The sequence below is a fragment of the Panthera leo genome, chromosome A3 (genome assembly GCF_018350215.1).
Source record: "Panthera leo isolate Ple1 chromosome A3, P.leo_Ple1_pat1.1, whole genome shotgun sequence".
NCBI lineage: Eukaryota > Metazoa > Chordata > Mammalia > Carnivora > Felidae > Panthera > Panthera leo.
This window is the reverse complement of record NC_056681.1, coordinates 53828895-53846632: the sequence shown is the minus strand read 5'-3', so window position 1 is coordinate 53846632 and position 17738 is coordinate 53828895. Positions and strand designations below refer to the sequence as shown.

The 17738-nt window shown below is 40.7% G+C and overlaps 1 protein-coding gene across 3 annotated transcripts in view; it reads right to left on the bottom strand.

The window, feature by feature from the left end:
* Window positions 1–4763: 4763 nt before the first annotated feature.
* The window catches only part of ST6GAL2 (ST6 beta-galactoside alpha-2,6-sialyltransferase 2), an 84554-nt gene continuing 71579 nt past the window's right edge, over window positions 4764–17738 (bottom strand). For all 3 annotated transcript variants that reach the window (XM_042931848.1, XM_042931847.1, XM_042931849.1), the window contains exon 6: window positions 4764–9676. In XM_042931848.1, coding sequence (XP_042787782.1) covers window positions 9405–9676 — 272 coding nt within the window. In that variant the 3' untranslated portion in view covers window positions 4764–9404. The remainder of the gene's footprint in view (window positions 9677–17738) is intronic.

The following is a 17738-nucleotide window of genomic DNA, read 5'->3' as shown; positions in this document are numbered from 1 at the left end:
TCTCTGCCCAGTTACTTTAGTGTTCAACTAGTGATTGGTTTTTTTTTCAATGCCTTGAGCCATTAAGCCACCTAGCCTTTGCCTAGGGGTCTAACGTGTGTTGAAGCATGTCTTCAACATTTGAATATTGGGTCTTTTCTGGGCATGCACACATCCCTGCATATGTGCATAGCCTTCCAGATTCACAGGAAGACATCAAAGCTTTTTCAAAGCCTGCTACAGACATCTCTTTCCCGGTTTATTTTGTTCTAAGGTTTTTGGTCAGCCTCTCATTAGCTTCAACTGGTTAGCATTCAGCTGTCAGACAGCTGTGATGTTAAAGAATTGCTGCTTGTTTTCAAAAAACATCCTAGTGATAAGGCTGTTAGCTCCAGATGGCTCTGAGTTAGGTAAAAGACCTACACTCTCTGAGAAATGCTTTTTGCAGTGAGCTGCAAGAAACGTCAAACAAGGATGGTTCTCTGAGGCTTTCAGGAAGCTCAGAAGCTGTTCTGGCCCTCCAGTGGCTGCTATGGTTGATAGCTATCAAGAGTCTCACAGAACTGGAGAGAACGGGAAGAGAATAAGGCAAGTTAAAAATGCTACAAAGCTCACTTGTCTTACTGTGATTTAGCCACTTTTTTTGAATACACTCTCCTTGGATTGTTTTAATCCCTTAGTTAATGTCCTAATGTCTGAAAATTTTGATTGCAACAATTTCTTCCAGTGTTCTTGTTGCTTTTATGGAGAGAGGGGATTTCTGGAAGACCTTACCCTGCCACCTCAGAAGTACTTTTTTGCAGTCCAGAATTTAAATACAACTCTGGGAAAGAATGGGATTAAATCCAAGCTAGATTAGAAATATGTTTTTTCATTAACACCAAGATTTTTTCCCCTCATATTTTAACACCCATGAAGTTGAAATGCAATTTGCCATCACTATTTGCCAGTCAGCAGTCTTAAGAATTTGTTCTTATCTCCTTGTGGACATTAAAATTGCAGACTATATCAGTAGCTCCGAAGAAAATCCTGAAGATGATAGCAGTACACCCTTTAGAAGTGGTGTATCATCATTGCTTCTGATAGTGTAGAGGACAACTGTGGGTTGAAAAATCATGGAAAATCAATGACTCTTATCCAAAAAGTGACTCAGAAGAGAGAACCTGTGAATACAAATGTTTTAAGAATACCTTAAGTAACGTGTTCCACTTGTATTTTGCTTTTCTATATATACAAGCATGCTAATGTCATAAAAATTTGCCAATAAGCCTAAAAGTCTTTTCAGCAAATATACGAGTTCAAAGTAACTCCTGTTTCCTGGAGATATAACGTGAGTGTAGCTACTGCAGATCTTCTGGTAAACATGTTAAAAATGTAAAAAGGAACAAGTAAAATTAATTTTCATGTATTTTTATTTAACCCAAAATGTCTAAAATGCCACTTCAATGTCATCAGTATAACACAATGATTAGGATATTTTACATTCGTTTTTCATAGTCTTGGAAATTCAGGGTGTATTTTACATTTCACATCTCAAATCTGATGAGCCACACTTCAGCTGTTCAATAGACTTGTGTGGCTTGTAGCTACTGTGTTTGACAGCACACAAATTCTCACTAATTACAGCATTTTCTCCCCTAGTGGTACACAAAAGAAAGATGTATCTCATACTTAGTGATGTCTTAGACGAGATGAAATATGGTAGCTTTTACCTTCTGTTGGGAAAGGGAATTAAGATAGAAATGTTTAGTTATGAAAAAAACTAGCTATGCTTCTCGTACACTCCCGCCGTGTAGATGACAGCTGTCCAGAACACCATTGCTTGCTCAGCATTCCTAGGTCAGCTCTGAGCCTAGGTCAGCCTCTTGGAGAGCCTATGGTGAGGCAGCCACAGTATCATGGCCGCTGGTTCTTCGTTTACTGCCACCCAATATGGCTTCCAAGGTGACTGTGTGTCTTCCCCTAGATGCTCTGTGCCAGACCTCACTCAAACAGGTTCATAGAGGAGAAGAGCAGTTCCAAAGTACCTTCTGCAGTGACTTTAGGCCAGCATTGTTTTTAAGACAGCCAAGGGGCATGCTGTTGTTCTAATCCTCTTTTCTTCTCCCTCCTTGTGAGGATCAGGAAGTCAGTAATGACAGGAATACATTTCTCAAAGTCATTGATTTTTCTTTTATTTTTGTGATCAGTTTCTCAGCTGGCATCTCATTGTTTTCAGGTTAAGTACTGCTTGTTTCTCCAGCATGATGCAATTTAGTTAGGACAGTAGCTGGGAATACAGTCGATGGAACGCCAGGCCTCTGTGCGTGTGCTTTCTCTACTCCACATAAGAGGTACTCTACTCACTAGGTGTGACGAACATAGACACTGGCTTCTAATAACAAAATGAAAGTTATACTTGCCTGACACATGTAGTTTAGATGCATTTTAGTGTTCTGGGTATTCAGAGAACTTGAAAAGCCTGAATCCTTTGTTAATCTCCATACATTTCATAGCACGGTTTCTCAAAATATTCAAAATATAATTATCCTGAAAAGCTGAGCCCTTGGACTATTGGGGTATGGGATACTTGAATATTAAGGCAGTACCTCTAGGTACTAGAGACTGCTTTAAAAAGCCTAACATAATGGTTCCAACTGTGGGCTCTGAAGTCAGACAAGGGTTGCAAGCCAACCTCTGTCATTTCCTGGCTGTGTGATTATACACTGATGAATTAACCTCTCTGAGTCCCAACTTTCCTGGGGCTAATATAATATCTGCCTTAGAAGGTGATTTTGTGAGATCTATGTGCAACCATCTACTACAAGTCTTGCTTAAATAGTTCTTGGTAAATTGTACAGTGCCCCCAACCCCCGACCTTATCTCTAGGGGATATATTCAAAGACCCTGATTGATTCCTGAAACCAATGATAGTACTTAGTGCTATATATATTATGTATTTTTAATACATATGTACCTATGATAAAGCTTAATTTATAAATTAGGCATGGTAAGAGATGAACAATAACTAATAATAAAATAGAACAATTGTAACAATACATTGCAATAAAAGTTATATGAATGTGGTCTTCAGTATATGATTGTGCCATACTCATCCTTCTTGTGATGATGTGAAATGATAATATGCCTACATGATGAGATGAAGTGAGGTGAACGATGTAGGCATTGTGACATAGTGTTAGACTGCTGCTGACCTCCTGGTGATAGGTCAGGAAGATCATCTGATTCTGGACCACAGCTGACCTTGGGAAACTGAACCATGGTAAGCAAAACCATGAATAAGGGTGGGGGCCTCTGTATTTGTAATGGGAGGTGGCAAACCTTTTTGTAAAGGGCCAGATAATTAATGTTTTAGGTTTGGCAGGTGGACTGTGAGGTCTCTGTCGCAACTAAGCTCTTTGTATGCGGCAGCGTAGACAGCATGTAAACAAGTGAACAGGGCTGTGTGCCAATAAAACTTTATTTACAAAAATAGGCTGTGGGCTGCCGTTTGCCAACCCCTGTTCCAGGCAATGAGGGGCCAGTAGACGTTTAGTGCAGGAGGGCGTTTGGCCTGCAGGGCTCTGTGCTCCAGGGTCTCTCGAACACAACATTTAAGTGCACAGAGCTCAGTCAGCCTGCTGAGCTTTTAGCCAGGAGGCAGTTTTGTCTCTGACCGGATGCCTTTGCTATGCAAGTGGTGTCAAAGATCCCTGGCACTTGTAGTTCACTCCCCCTCACTTCAGCCTTCCCTTTCCTTACCCTGTTCTTCATCCCCGTCTCCTTCCCCTTGTTCCTCCCTCATCTCTGTGCAGCCTACCCAAAGTTGGTCCTGTTCTCCCCACTCAGTCCTCCCAAGAGCATCCAGACGGCAGAGACCACCAGCCAGTCCCCCGAGGAGGCACCTCCATGTCCAGGGAGGGGCCGGCTCATCACTGGCTGCTCTCTGAGCATCTTTCTAATCAGGGCCCTCAGGGCAAGGCCTGCGTTTTAATGATCTGGAAGCAGGCAGTCATGTTGTGGGAAAAGAAAAATGACAGTAACACAAAGGTAGTGGGAGCCCTCTCTGATTCAGCACAACAGTCAGAGGTGATTTATGTCTCCCGAATTCCCCAGCTGCTCATGTCAGTCCTCACATCAAATACCCCGAACGCCTCCCTTCAAGGCTCCCTTTACATTCCACCCAGAAAGCACAAAGGACTGGGAATTTCTTTCTAGGAGCCTGATTAACCGATTTTCCCTTCACACAGCAAGCACAAAAATACCAAGGCTGATCTGACATTGCAGTGGGTTAAGGTGACTTCACTGACCCTAGGCCTTCCCTCTAATAACTTACATGTATTTTACATATATATAATAACTTACATATTTTTTCTAAGACCCGAAACCCTGTCAAGCTAAGGAAGAGTCTCCCAAGGCGATAAATTAACCATAATGCTGGGCTACTAACTCCACCTAAAGATACGTGAGCCTAATACGCCTTTCCTGCTTGTTTTTGCCACTGTGGTTCTTTGCATTTGACAATTACCCCTTGGATGAAGACGGCCCCTGCTTCCGGTCTGAGGCCCCAGGGGTGGCCCTACTCTCAGTTCCAGGGCATGCTGTTGTTACCTTGTGTACAAATTTCTAATGAGATTTTGGCATTGTGCCGCCCTCTCCTAGGGATGGCTCGGGATTCTGCCGGTCGCTCATTTGTATCCGCGACTTTTACAAATTAAAACACAGAAACTTCTAGACAAATGAAAACATGTTTTATTTACAAGAAAAAAGTCTGTACACTGTGTATACATAAAAATATACAAAACCAAAATAGAAAATATCAAAGGTGTTAAAATGTATACAAACACTTTTAAAATGTGACTCCTGGAAAAACCTCAGGCCTTCATTAGTTTGAAGGGTACACATTCCAGTTTAAAAATTATCATACAAAAAAATTCCCAAAGCTGTTAAAAAAGTTCACTGGTTCCCACCGGAAAAATGTCATACATGTTTTATCTGGAGTAGAACAAGATGTGCGGCATCAGAAATGTTAGGTGTTAGCACTATCAGTGCAGTTAATTTGTGTGAAACCTACCTGGTAAGAAGACTATTTTCCACGAAGCCAATATTCACTTTTGCCCCCAACCTTGTAAAAGCCATGAGCTATATAATAAATAACCTTCTCATCAATGTTCGGCGTCACATTCTGATGAGGCCACAGTGTTCAGGGTTCTACCTGCATAGTGCCTTTTAAATATTTCTGCCATACTTTTTAACATACCCAGGGTGTGTAAAATATCAGTGTGTGGGAAGACCGAATTTTTTTTTAATAGAAGGACATATAACATTTACGTTTTTCTATTAAAACACTGGTGTTTGCATAATTAAAATAAAATTGGTTGTAAAGGTTTTAGGAAAAGTTTGATGAAAAAAGACAATATAAAACCAACATGTGTGTAGATACGTATATATACAATTATATAACTATATCTACATGCACACTTTTGTAACAAAAGTAAGAACTATAGCAATGTCTTTAATTCTTTAAATTCTATCATTCCAAGCTTGTAGAGGAGTATGCTGGATTATTACGTCTTACTAAAAGGCTTCATTTATTTAAGAAAACAAGAATCAGAACTTACATTTTATCCTTGAATTCACAGAGAGATACCTTTCATTTACCAATTGTGTAAATAATGCCCAAGTGACAAGAACATGCAGAATATTTTCACAATGGAAATGTCCAGAGTATAAAAAGAAACAAGTTTGAACGCAGGCACATTTTACCTAAGCAGTTAACTTCTAAATGTAGCTGCCTTCGTCGGCTGTCACAACTGAGAAAGAGTTCTAACCTATCAGAAAGTGGGAAGTCGAATCGGATAATGTGACAGAGTATCAGAATATATTCAGAGACTATTTGGCCTGTCATGGATTTCTCGATAATTCCCTACCTCCCTCTCTGCCTCTTCCCATAGTTGAGCAGAAATGAGACCAGGTCACTCTACCTATCAGCCTTGAACATGCACTGTGTGTTGATCTCTAAGACAGGCTGGAGAGAGAACTTGAATCATGTCACTTGTGCATAAAAAATGCTTCCATCATATGCCATTACTCACGTGAGACTGATCTCACTTAATGCAGCCGAACAGGACCTAGACCTAATTAATTCAGTGGATGTACGTGTTCCTGCCCGGAAGGGTCAGCTAACAACATAAGGTATTAATCTGTTCCACTGGAAGGAACTGGCTCATAAACACGTAACAGAGCAATCCCATGGTAGTTTCAAACTGTTACTTTTATTTCCCAATTTTGAAAATGCTAACGATTATTTCAGCATTGCTTTGTCCAGACACTATGGCTACAATGACAGATTATTACTGGTGAGTTCAGGATTGATTAAATGTCTGGCTCAGAGACCTAGGGCAGGAGACACTGGAAGTGTTGTGACTGACGCAGGGCTCCTGGAGTTCTACATACAGGCAGACAAGGAAAGACCCAATAATTGGAAGATGTGCAAAAGTCCCTCACTTTTAATACATTTTATATTCATTTTAATACATGCCCTTGATGTTGCATGGTGCATATATGCAACTTTTAATTGACCACCTCTTGGCCTATGCACAAAGTTCTCGATAAAAGCAGTCTTGTTAAGGACTTGGGCTGGAGGGAAGGTCAGGTACGCAGGGCTGGCACTGGTATTCCCTGGGGACAGTGAGCTTTCAACACCTATTAAACCCCATCCTCATACCTGGTAGAGGAACTGGGGAAACTAGTCAGGGAAAATCTAGATAAAGTTGCCTTGTCATCCTTGGTCAACATTTGTTTCTTTGTGATAACAACCACCACCACCAAAGATCTCCTGAAATTATCTTCAATTGAAGATAATGGTTTCAGGTTGAACCTTAAGGATTTTATCAGTGTCCCTTCCAGAAGTGGATGGAGCATTTTAGAAGGGACAGAGCCTGGGAGAAATGTAATAGGACAGCATTTATTGTTAACTACTCCACAGAAGAGCTGTGTGTTTATTGCAGTTCAGTAAATGTAGCCTAGAAGGACTTAATCAATGTCTGGCAAAATACTACCACTTAGGACCAATTTAGCTAATACCAGATGCAGTCATCATGTTAACTGTAACTGCCTGATATTTTTGAGAGGCTAAACAATTTAAACTTTCAAACAGAAGAATGCCCAGCCATGCTATATTAATATGTGTACCACATTTTCTGAATGTTTAACAGACCCTGATTCCCAAGAGTCTTTAAGGCCATAATAAATTCAAAAATTTTAATTAAATTTCCTTTATGCTCTTCAGTCTTTCTTGTAACCTCAGTGAGACTGAAAGGACTTTTTAAAGTACACACGTTACAACAAAATGCTATTTAAAAATCTTTGAAGTGTTTTCTGGGGCTTCTGAACTTGAATATTTATATTGACCCCGATAAATTTTCCTTTAGCCAAGCTCTTATGTCACTGAAGGGGGTTGTCCTGGATAAAAAGAAGGTCAGAAGGAAATCCACCAGGAAGGCTATCAAAGGAACTTCAATGTCATGGGCATTTGAAGGCAGAGCCTGGAAGGTCCAGGGAGAACCAAGGCCACAGGAGGACTGCTCACTCACCGTGATCAGAGTTACCTCACCAGCATCCAGTCACTGAACTCCTTACTCCACATGGGGACAAAACTAAGGTCTTTCAGGAAACCAGAGAGAAAAGTGGCTTGACCATGTCTGCTCACACATAAGCTAATGTGTAGGATAAAATTATGAATCTATTTTCATAGTTCAAGAAAGAAAGTTCTAAAAATAGGCTTTTAGTGGATACCGTCATGATTAAAACTTTTCAGTTATTCCTACACTTCACTATCATAATAAGCCATAGGAGATGTCTATTACCTAACCTGATTTCTGGGGAGTTAGCCTAACCAAACAGAAGCTGTCAATTTCTATAAACCATTCTTGCTCAAGAAAGTAGTTTTGAAAGCACTCAGGAAAAAACCAATCCTGGAACAAAAAAGAAAAAAGAAAAAAAAAAACTTTCCCACAAAACTCTCTTGACATCTACACGCTTGCAAGGGAGAACAGATTTTTAATGAAAAGAAGTCTTATGTGTACTGCTGAAAAATGTTTCGGTTATATAGAGAGATAGTATGTTTAATTAAGGTATTCCAAAATGTTTCTGTTTCACTACATTCATAGCAAAAAAACCTGTTTTTCAATGTATCAGTGACAAAAGCTGAGATTAAAACCAAAAGAAAACAGAACCGAATACAGTTAATGCACTGGGGTGACACCTTCCTTCCCTCTATGAGCTGTTGCCTCTCAAGCATGTAGGTATTTTCCTTCTTGTTAAAGAGCAACCTTTTCACACAATTTTACTTAATTATGTGGCTTGTGTGTTGCTGACATAAAATATATCTGTGAAAACAGGGGCAGGGTTCCTCACTGTCTGTCTGTAGGGAGAATTAGTGAAAATCCAGAACATCACTGCTAGGTTTCCAGTAGCTGATATTGACCTGAAAGAAATCCCCATGAAAGAGACAGGTGTGCATCCCCAGAAGCACAGAGTGAAGGCTCCGAAATTCTTCTAGATTGGAAGGAGCCCTTCCTCACGGAAAAGGGGGTCACAAGTGTCTGGAGTGTAACAGCGTAAGGGCTGTGAGAACTGGCAGCCGAGGAGGTACAGTGCGCAAAAGCTGGAGCTGGGAACATCCTGGTCCCGGGCCACCCTGCAGCCAGCCCAGTGATTCTGTGTCTACTTGCCAGAGTAAGAAAATACTGCAGGAAAACAAAATGTCTCCTTTGCAGTGCTATTCCAGGAGTGGCTTTTTCTTGGACTGCTTGAGATGGATGCTTTATGGTTTTAGAAACAAAGCAAAAATTCAGTGGGCAATGGGAAATGGAACTGGGGAATATGCAACGGTTGGGGAACATGTGCATCTCTCAACATATACTGGGGATTCTGCTGTTAAACACATCTGAGTGATAATTCAGATGGTTGTCATAAACTCTAGGGTATTTAATAACGAATGAATGTACAAGGGACACATTAGGTGCTATAGATACCGTACCTTGACAAGGGTGTATAAACCATTTCATAGTATCAGGTATATCATGGAAAGAAATTTGTAGCTGAAACCAACACTGATAAGGGGTGCCCACGGCATAAGAAAAGGCTAACATTTCTGGAGGTATAGTACCCATTCGTCACACATTTGCTTTTTCTTTCTTTTCTTTTCTTTTTTTTTTTTTTTTGCATCTTTCTTGAGCTTTTTCCTTTTAAACTCCATTTCTGTATTCAAAGTAGTAATAAATACTCAATGGCTTAGAAAAAGAGGAATTCTCGCGGCCACCACTAAATTACAGTCTAAAGACTGAAGACTACATTGCCTAAAATATATCTTCAAGTATTCTTCTGGGACTCAGAGTACGACAGTAGTACCTTATTGCACATGGGCTCTCAAGAGCCCCTCTTCAAGAGTGCGGACCGACGCGCCTGGGCGCAGGGCAGCGCACCGCCCGGAGCCCCGGCAGGACCACCTTCCCCTTGCGGTGCAGGTCCCCCTGGGCGCCCGTGTTCAGCCGCTGCACCAGCAGCTTCTCGTAGAGCAGCGGGTGGTACGCGCCGAGCGTGCAGGCCGCGTCGTAGTACAGCTCGTGGTAGTGGCACAGCTCCGTCTGCCGGATGGACGGGATGTATTCATACACGTGCACTTCGCTGCACATGGACATCATGATGAGGATTCCTGCCGCGGAAAGAAAGTTAGAAGCCAATGAACAACTCCCAGCAGGAGCGAGAACGTTCTGGAGTGTGGTGGACGGAATGATTGTAGCAACAGGCACTTGCCCTGGGCTCGTTTTCCTGTTACTTTTACCGTGGCAGTGTCAGAACCTCCAGCAAGTGGCCTGTTTGTGGCTCAGGGGCTGTGGGGGCCTGAGATGTGGTACTGTTATACATTCATAGGATTCATAGGATTATTGTGGGAGGCACAGTTACTGTACTTAACAAGACATAATCTAGTGAGTGAGGTTTACATTCTCCAAGTTCACGTGTTGCAGTCCACAGACAGGTTCTGTTCTCATTTGCAAGAGTGGGGCTCTTACGTTCCAAACAAACACATGTTTTAAAAAAAAAACAAGGGCTATAAAATAGCTTCTTGATTATAAAACATATGAATGGAAAGAGATGGAATTGGGAAAGAGAGTTTAAGATTCATAATATCAAAATTATCTCCCTATGTTGCAAATAGAGTGCTATCAAACCTTATCCTAGGCTAGGGGGCTTTCTTTTCCCAGCACCACCACCACCTTTGTTCACATCCTTTAAACTTCAAGCAAATATATATGCTTATGCCTTTTAGGAAAGAGGTATCCTTTATGAAAAAAAGATGGTGGTAACAGTTAGCTCCTGTTAGAGGCAATATCTATCTGCAGAGGACAGTTATATTTCTAATTAATCAACCATGAAAACCCTTACAGCCAGAGAAATTCACGCATAAGGGCCACTGAGAGAGAAGAGAGCAGGGGCCAAATGTTGTCTGGGGGTTCAGAGAAGTTGCTCAGGGAGGTGAGGCCTGCACCTATGGGGCAGCCTGGCAGACAAGGGGAGACAGGGAAGCAGGAGAAAGGGATGCTGGTCCAGAGGTGACAATGGCATCCTGTTTAGAAGCCGGTAAAGGTATGACTTGAGAGCCATGACGTAGTAGTGTGGCTGAGAGTAAAAGATATTCCTAACAGAGAGAAGGAGGTGCTTCTGTTCAAAGTCTCAAAAGCAAAACTGTTCTCAAGAGCTATGTCAAAACTTCAAGCTACTGGTCTGTTCCTCCCCTTTTCCTCCCACAACCCACTTCTTCTTCTTCCTCTTCCATGGCTGACTTGCTGCCGGGTTGTGACCCCTTCCTCGGGAAGGCCGAAGGTGACAGCGATTCAGGTGGAGCTAAGGGCAAGAACCTTCCTCCTGAAGTCACCGAGGAGAGCGGGTATCAGTACCTGAAGATACAGCACAGGCGATAATTGAGTCTCCCTCCTTCTGATAATTACTGCTCTAGGAACATTTTGTCCCCTCCTCATAAAATCATCTGTAAGGAACTCACATTGCAAATGAGAAAGCCATGTGCCCAGGGCGAACTAAATCCCCCAACTTTTTTCTGGTTACCTTACACCTGCAACAAACAATGTGTATGTTCTTCATCAGGGAGTGTCACAGGACCTGTGTCTATGGTGTTGAGAATGGCTTCAGTGTTTTCATTTTTCAAAAATATGTATTTTTTTAATGTTTACTTTTGAGAGAGAGAGAGAGAGAGAGAGAGAGAGAGAGAGAGAGAGAGACAGGATCCGAAGTGGGCTCTACACTGAGAGCACAGAGCCAGATGTGGGGCTCAAACTCACGAACCACAAGACCGTGACCTGAGCAGAAGTTAGATGCTTAACTGACTGACCACCCAGGTGCTCCAGCTTCAGTGTTTTAATCAGGAGCTATGGAACAAGTTCTTGAACTGCAACACCTGGAAGCTGGCTGCTTTCCCTCCCCTGGGCATGATACGTGGCTATGCCAGCTTTGCACAAGGAACTGCATTGAAGGGTCCTGGCATCCCTCGCATACCTAGATGCCTTTCATTAATACAATTATGACAACTACTTTCCTGCAGATGGCAGTGAAGAGCCTTTGAGGGTGTCTTGCACAAAGGCATCTCGAAAACTAGCAATGGAACTGGACCAGTCTCCGTTTACCTGGGTTGTGTTGTCAGCCAGTAAAAGAAACTCCTCCCTGAGGGCTGTAGTCAAATGTGTACGAGTTGCCACTTTTGCAACTCTGGTCATTAGAGTATTAGAGTGGATAGCTTTCAGAAGTTAATCTCATAGTTAAATATCTTAGCCACGTTATTGGCTCCTCTCCTAAAGCAGTTCTCAAACTTCAGCATGAAAAAGAATGACCAGGGCAGCATGCTAAATGTCAGTTCCTGAGACTTGTTCCCATTTCCAGAGATCTGAGTGCCACTAGTGTATGTTGGGATCCAGGAAACTGCATTTTTAAAAAAATTTCCTCATGGCACAAAAACAGACACTCAGATCAATGGAACAGAATAGCGAACCCAGAAATGGACCCACAAACTTATGGCCAACTAATCTTTGACAAAGCAGGAAAGAATATCCAATGGAATAAAGACAGTCTCTTCAGCAAGTGGTGCTGGGAAAACTGGACAGTGACATTCAGAAGAATGAACCTGGACCATTTTCTTACACCATACACAAAAATAAACTCAAAATGGATGAAAGACCTAAACATAAGACAGAAAGTCATCAAATTCCTGAGGAGAAAGCAGGCAAAAATCTCCTTGATCTTGGCCGCAGCAGCTTCTTACTCAACATGTCTCCAGAGGCAAAGGAAACAAAAGCAAAAATGAACTACTGGGACCTCATCAAAATAAAAAGCTTATGCACAGCGAAGGAAACAATCAGCAAAACTAAAAGGCAGCCGACAGAATGGGAGAAGATATTTGCAAATGACATATCAGATAAAGGGTTAGTATCCAAAATCTATAAAGAACTTATCAAACTCAACACCCAAAAAACAAATCATCCAGTGAAGAAATGGGCAAAAGACATGAATAGACACTTCTCCAAAGAAGACATCCAGACGGCCAACTGACACATGAAAGAATGCTCAACAGCACTCAACATCAGGGAAATACAAATCAAAACCACAATGAGATACCACCTTACACCTGTCAGAATGGCTAACATTAACAACTCAGGCAACAACAGGTGTTGGCGAGGATGCGGAGAAAGAGGATCTCTTTTGCATTGTTGGTAGCTATACACACACACACACACACACACACACACACACACACACACACACACACTGGAGTATACTCAGCAATCAAAAAGAATGAAATCTTGCCATTTGCAATTATGTGGATGGAACTGGAGGGTATTATGCTAAGCAAAATTAGTCAGAGGAAGACAAATATCATATGACTTTACTCATATGAGGACTTTAAGAGGCAAAACAGATGAACATAAGGGAAGGGAAAGAAAAATAATATAAAAACAGGGAGGGGGACAAAACATAAAAGACTCTTAAGTATGGAGAACAAATAGAGGGGTTGTGGGAGGGGGGAATGGGCTAAATGGGTAAGGGGCATTAAGGAATCTACTCCTGAAACCACTGTTGCACTATATGCTAACTAATTTGGATGTAAATTAAAATAAAATTAAATTAAAAAAATTTCTTTAAAGTTCATTTATTTTTGAGAGCAGGGGGGGAACACGTGGAGGGGCAGAGAGAGGGAGACAGAGGATCTGAAGCAGGCTCTGCACTGACAGTAGAGAGTCTGACGTGGGGCTCAAACTCATGAACTGTAAGATCATGACCTGAGATGAAGTCAGACACTTAACCAACTGAGCCACCCAGGAGCTCCAGGAAACTGAATTTTTAATAAACATTCCTAAACTATGTGTGGCAAAAGGCTGTTAAAAAAAAAGTCCAATCTATCACAGACCATCACTTCTACAAAATACAGTACAATGATTTACTAGAAAAATTATCACATATTTGGATGCCATGCTATGTCAAGTTACTACAGAAGTTTCTAAATACTGTCAATTTCTACGATGATCTACTTGTAGACCAATGACTAATGTTTCTGGACCAATGCCGGTCTGCCTACAATGCATTGATGGCCATTCTTTGAGGATTATGTTGGTCTAACACACATATTCTTTGAAAAGGTCTGCTGTCAGGGATGCCCATCCTGTCTCATTAGTAGCTAGACATTCCACATATTAGATTAAATCTAGAGTTGAGTTTGCTACCCACACCCAAGTAAGAAGATCCTTGGGTGGTTTCTCAAGTACTTCCTATTGTCTTCAGCTCAAAGAGCATCTACTAACATGTTTGAATCAGATTATTTTTTTTTCTCTAGGAAGTTTCCCAGAGAAAATTTTTACTCTTGCTGCTAGTTATTACATTTTAAATCATGCATTTGCTAGGTATACAATATAGATTTTGTCAGAAGACTGGGCAAGAAGTTTTGGTTTCCCTGCAAGTAAATAGGTACGTTTTAGCACTTTCATATAAAAATACTTTATATTTAAAAATAACTTCTAGGGGTACCTGGATGGCTCAGTCAGTTAAGTGTTCAGTTTCAGCTCAGGTCATGATCTCATGGTTCATGAGTTTGAGCCCCACATAGGGTTCTCTGTTGTAAGCCCAGAGCCCACTTTGGATCCTCTGTCTCCCTCTCTTTCTGCCCGTCCCACCCCTATCAAAAATAAACTTAAAAAAAAAATTAAAAACAATTAAATGACTTCTAGAGCTTCAGAAATGCAGAAACTTGGTTCTTCATTTTAGACAAAATGAAGGTGAGTGGAGGTTAAGAAAGTGTGGGTTCTTGCTTTGAGTTACCTGCACAATTCCTCCTGATCTTTCCTTACCTGATACAGACTTACAGGAGCAATTATCCAGCCCAATGTGTACTCATACGAACTTGTGGCTTTCTAGAACCATGAGCTGAGAGCATCGTAAAACTTAAACAATAGCAGAATCTGCCCTAAGTGTTTAAATGTCAGCCAGCTATAGCACTGACATCACAACTGGTATGGCAATACCTTCAAAAGGAAGGGGAAAAGCAATTTACAATTTGTTGGCTACACGTGAAAGGTGGACAAGATTTATGGCACCAAAGCTGGAGAATATTTTTATTATTTAAAAGTTTTTTTCAGACAGCATGGTCAATTCATTTGGCATATGCATACTCCACTTTTCGATTTATTAGGGCCATGATTACACACAGATGGGAGTTTAGATTCTGACTCTCTCATATAATAAATACTAAAAATCATTACTGTTAAATGTGGTCAAATATACACAATAGTTATGCTAACAGTTGAGTACTTAGCCATAAACAAATTCTAAAGATGAAATTTCTTCTTGTTTTGCAAAAAGGAGCTAGGTAGACATCAATATTTGGAGTTATATAATAGCCCTGGCACAGTTCTCAGTACGCGTGTTAGGGAACAGGGGATGTGGGTGTAGACACTGCAGGGAGGCAGGGCTGGGACGGGGCTAGGAAAGATCAAAGGCTTCACATTCTGCCAGAGGCCTCTTCAGTTAAATCCAACATTTATTAAACTGGGCACAGTGCTAATCATTGGGGATTAAGAGAAAGTTTCTTTAAGAAAAGAAAGTTAAAGAACTAACCTTTAAATATAAAAACAGGTAGCAAGCCCATAACTGGCAATTCTTTGGATGACTTGGAGAAAGAGTCTTACGTGATGCACTGAGAAAGAATGTTTGAGTACTACCACCAGCATTGCCTCTCAAGTGTTGTGACGCTGAGCCCTACTGTTCACAAACAATGTAAATACCAACAACACGTGGTTCTCCTCTGAATTACCACCAATAAAGTGCCACATTGAGAGCTCCCAACTCACCCCCTCCCCAGGTTTGCTGATTCACTAGGAGGACCCACAGGACCCAGTATATAGTGCTACTCTGCTATGATGTATTAAAGCAAAAGGATACAAGGTAAAAACAGCAAAAGTAGAAGTTACGTGGGCCAAACTCCAGGAAAAAACTAAGGCCAAGTTTCCACTCCCAGTGGAGTCACACAGGGTTTGCTTCATACCCCTAGCAACACATGTGAAATGCTGCCAATCAGGGAAGCTATTGAGAGAGTTGGTGCTCAAGGTTTTAACTGGGAACTGGTCATGCAGGCAGTCTCTGCCTGGCACATAGCAAAATTCCAGACTCCCAGAATGAAAGCAGGTGTTCAGCATAAACCATAGTGCTTGCGTGAACAGTCTAGGCAAGGTGAATTACTCTTATTAGTTTCGAGGTTGGGAACCTTCCCAAATCAAAGATCCCAGATGCCAGCCAAGGGCCAGCTTTGCAGGCATGCCTTCCTAAATATCAGCAGTCAGGCCTGTCAGGTTAAATCTTTTCTGCAAAGATACCATACATGGATAAATTCACAGTATCATGTTACTTCATAATCAATTCCCCATGCCAGAATTCACATGGCAAATTCACATCTGGTTATGCTAAAAATGTTTTTAGTATTTTTTTCATTTCCTTTCTTAGGACTGCTCAGGATCACCTAAAAATCAAAAAGGATACAAATAATTTAATACTAGGCTATTCAGTAAAGAATTTTTTAAAAATCACTTAAACTTTTATGTTAAGTATTTTGTTTATGGACTACCAAAAAGTAACTGCTTTCATCACTAATAAAATTTTACTGCTTTCACCCAGCATTCAAAGAAGAATCAATACCAATCCTTCTCAAACTCTTCAAAAAACACAGAGGAGATGGGAACATTTCCAAATTCATTTTATGAGGCCAGCATTACACAGATACCAAAAACAGAAAAGGACACCACAAAAAAAGAAAATTACCAGCCAATATCCCTGATGAGCACAGATGCAAACATACTCAACAAAATATCAACAAACCAAATTCAGCAACACATTAAAAGGATCATACACCACAATCAAGTGGGATCTGTTCCAGGGATGTAAGGATGGTCCAGCTTCTGTAAATCAATCAATGTGATAGACCCACATTAACAAAATGAAGGAGAAAAATCATATGATCATATCAGTAGATGCAGAAAAGCATTTGACAAAACTCAACACTCATTTATGATAAAAGTTCTCGACAAAGTGGGTTTAGAGGAACTGTACCCCAACATAATAAAGGCCATACCTGAACAGCCCTCAGCTAACATCATACCCAATGATGAAAAGCTGAAAGTTTTCCCTCTCAGATCAAGAACAAGACAAGGATATCCACTTGTGCCACTTTATCCAACATAGTATTGAAATTCCTAGCCAGAACAATTAGGCAAGACAAAGAAAAAAAAAGCATTCAAAGTTAGAAGGATAGAAGGAGAGAAAAGGAAGAAGTAAAACTGTCACTCTACAGATGACATGACACTATATATAGAAAACTCTGAAAACTAGCCCAAAAGCTGTTAGAACTAATAAATGGATTCAGCAAAGCTGAAGGATAGAAAATCAATGTACAAAAATCTGTTTTGCTTTTCTACACTAATAACAGACTATCAGAAAGAAAAATTAAGGTAACAATCCCATTTACAATTGCACTATAAAGAATAAAATATCTAGGAATAAACTTAACTAAGGAGGTGAAAGATCTGCACACTGAAAACTGTAGGATACTGATGAAAGAAACTGAAGAAAACACAAAAAAATGGAAAGATATTCCATGCTCATGGACTGGAAGAATTAATATTGTTAAAATATCCATATTATCCACAGCAATCTACAAATTCATTGCAGTCCCTATCAGAATCCCAATGGCATTTTTCCCCTACAGAAATAGAACAAACAATTTTAAAATCTGTATGGAACCACAAAAAAACCCCAAATAGTCAAAGCAATCTTGAAAAAGAACAAAGCTGAAGGCATTACCATCCCTGATTTCAAACTATGTTACAAAGGTACAGTAATCAGGACAGTATGGTACTGGCATAAAAACAGACACATAGCTCAATGGAACAGAATACAGAGCCCAGAAATAAACCCACACACATATATGGTCAATAAATTTCCAACAAAAGAGCCAAGAGCGTACAATGGGGAAAGGACAGTCTCTTCAATAAATGGCACTGGGAAAACTGGACAGCAACACACAAAAAATGAAATCGGACTGCTATCTTATACCATACACAAAAAATAACTCATAATAGATATAATACTTGAACTGTAACCATGAAACTCCTAGAAGAACACATAGATATTAAGCTCCTAAACATGGATCTTGGCAATGAGTTTTTGGA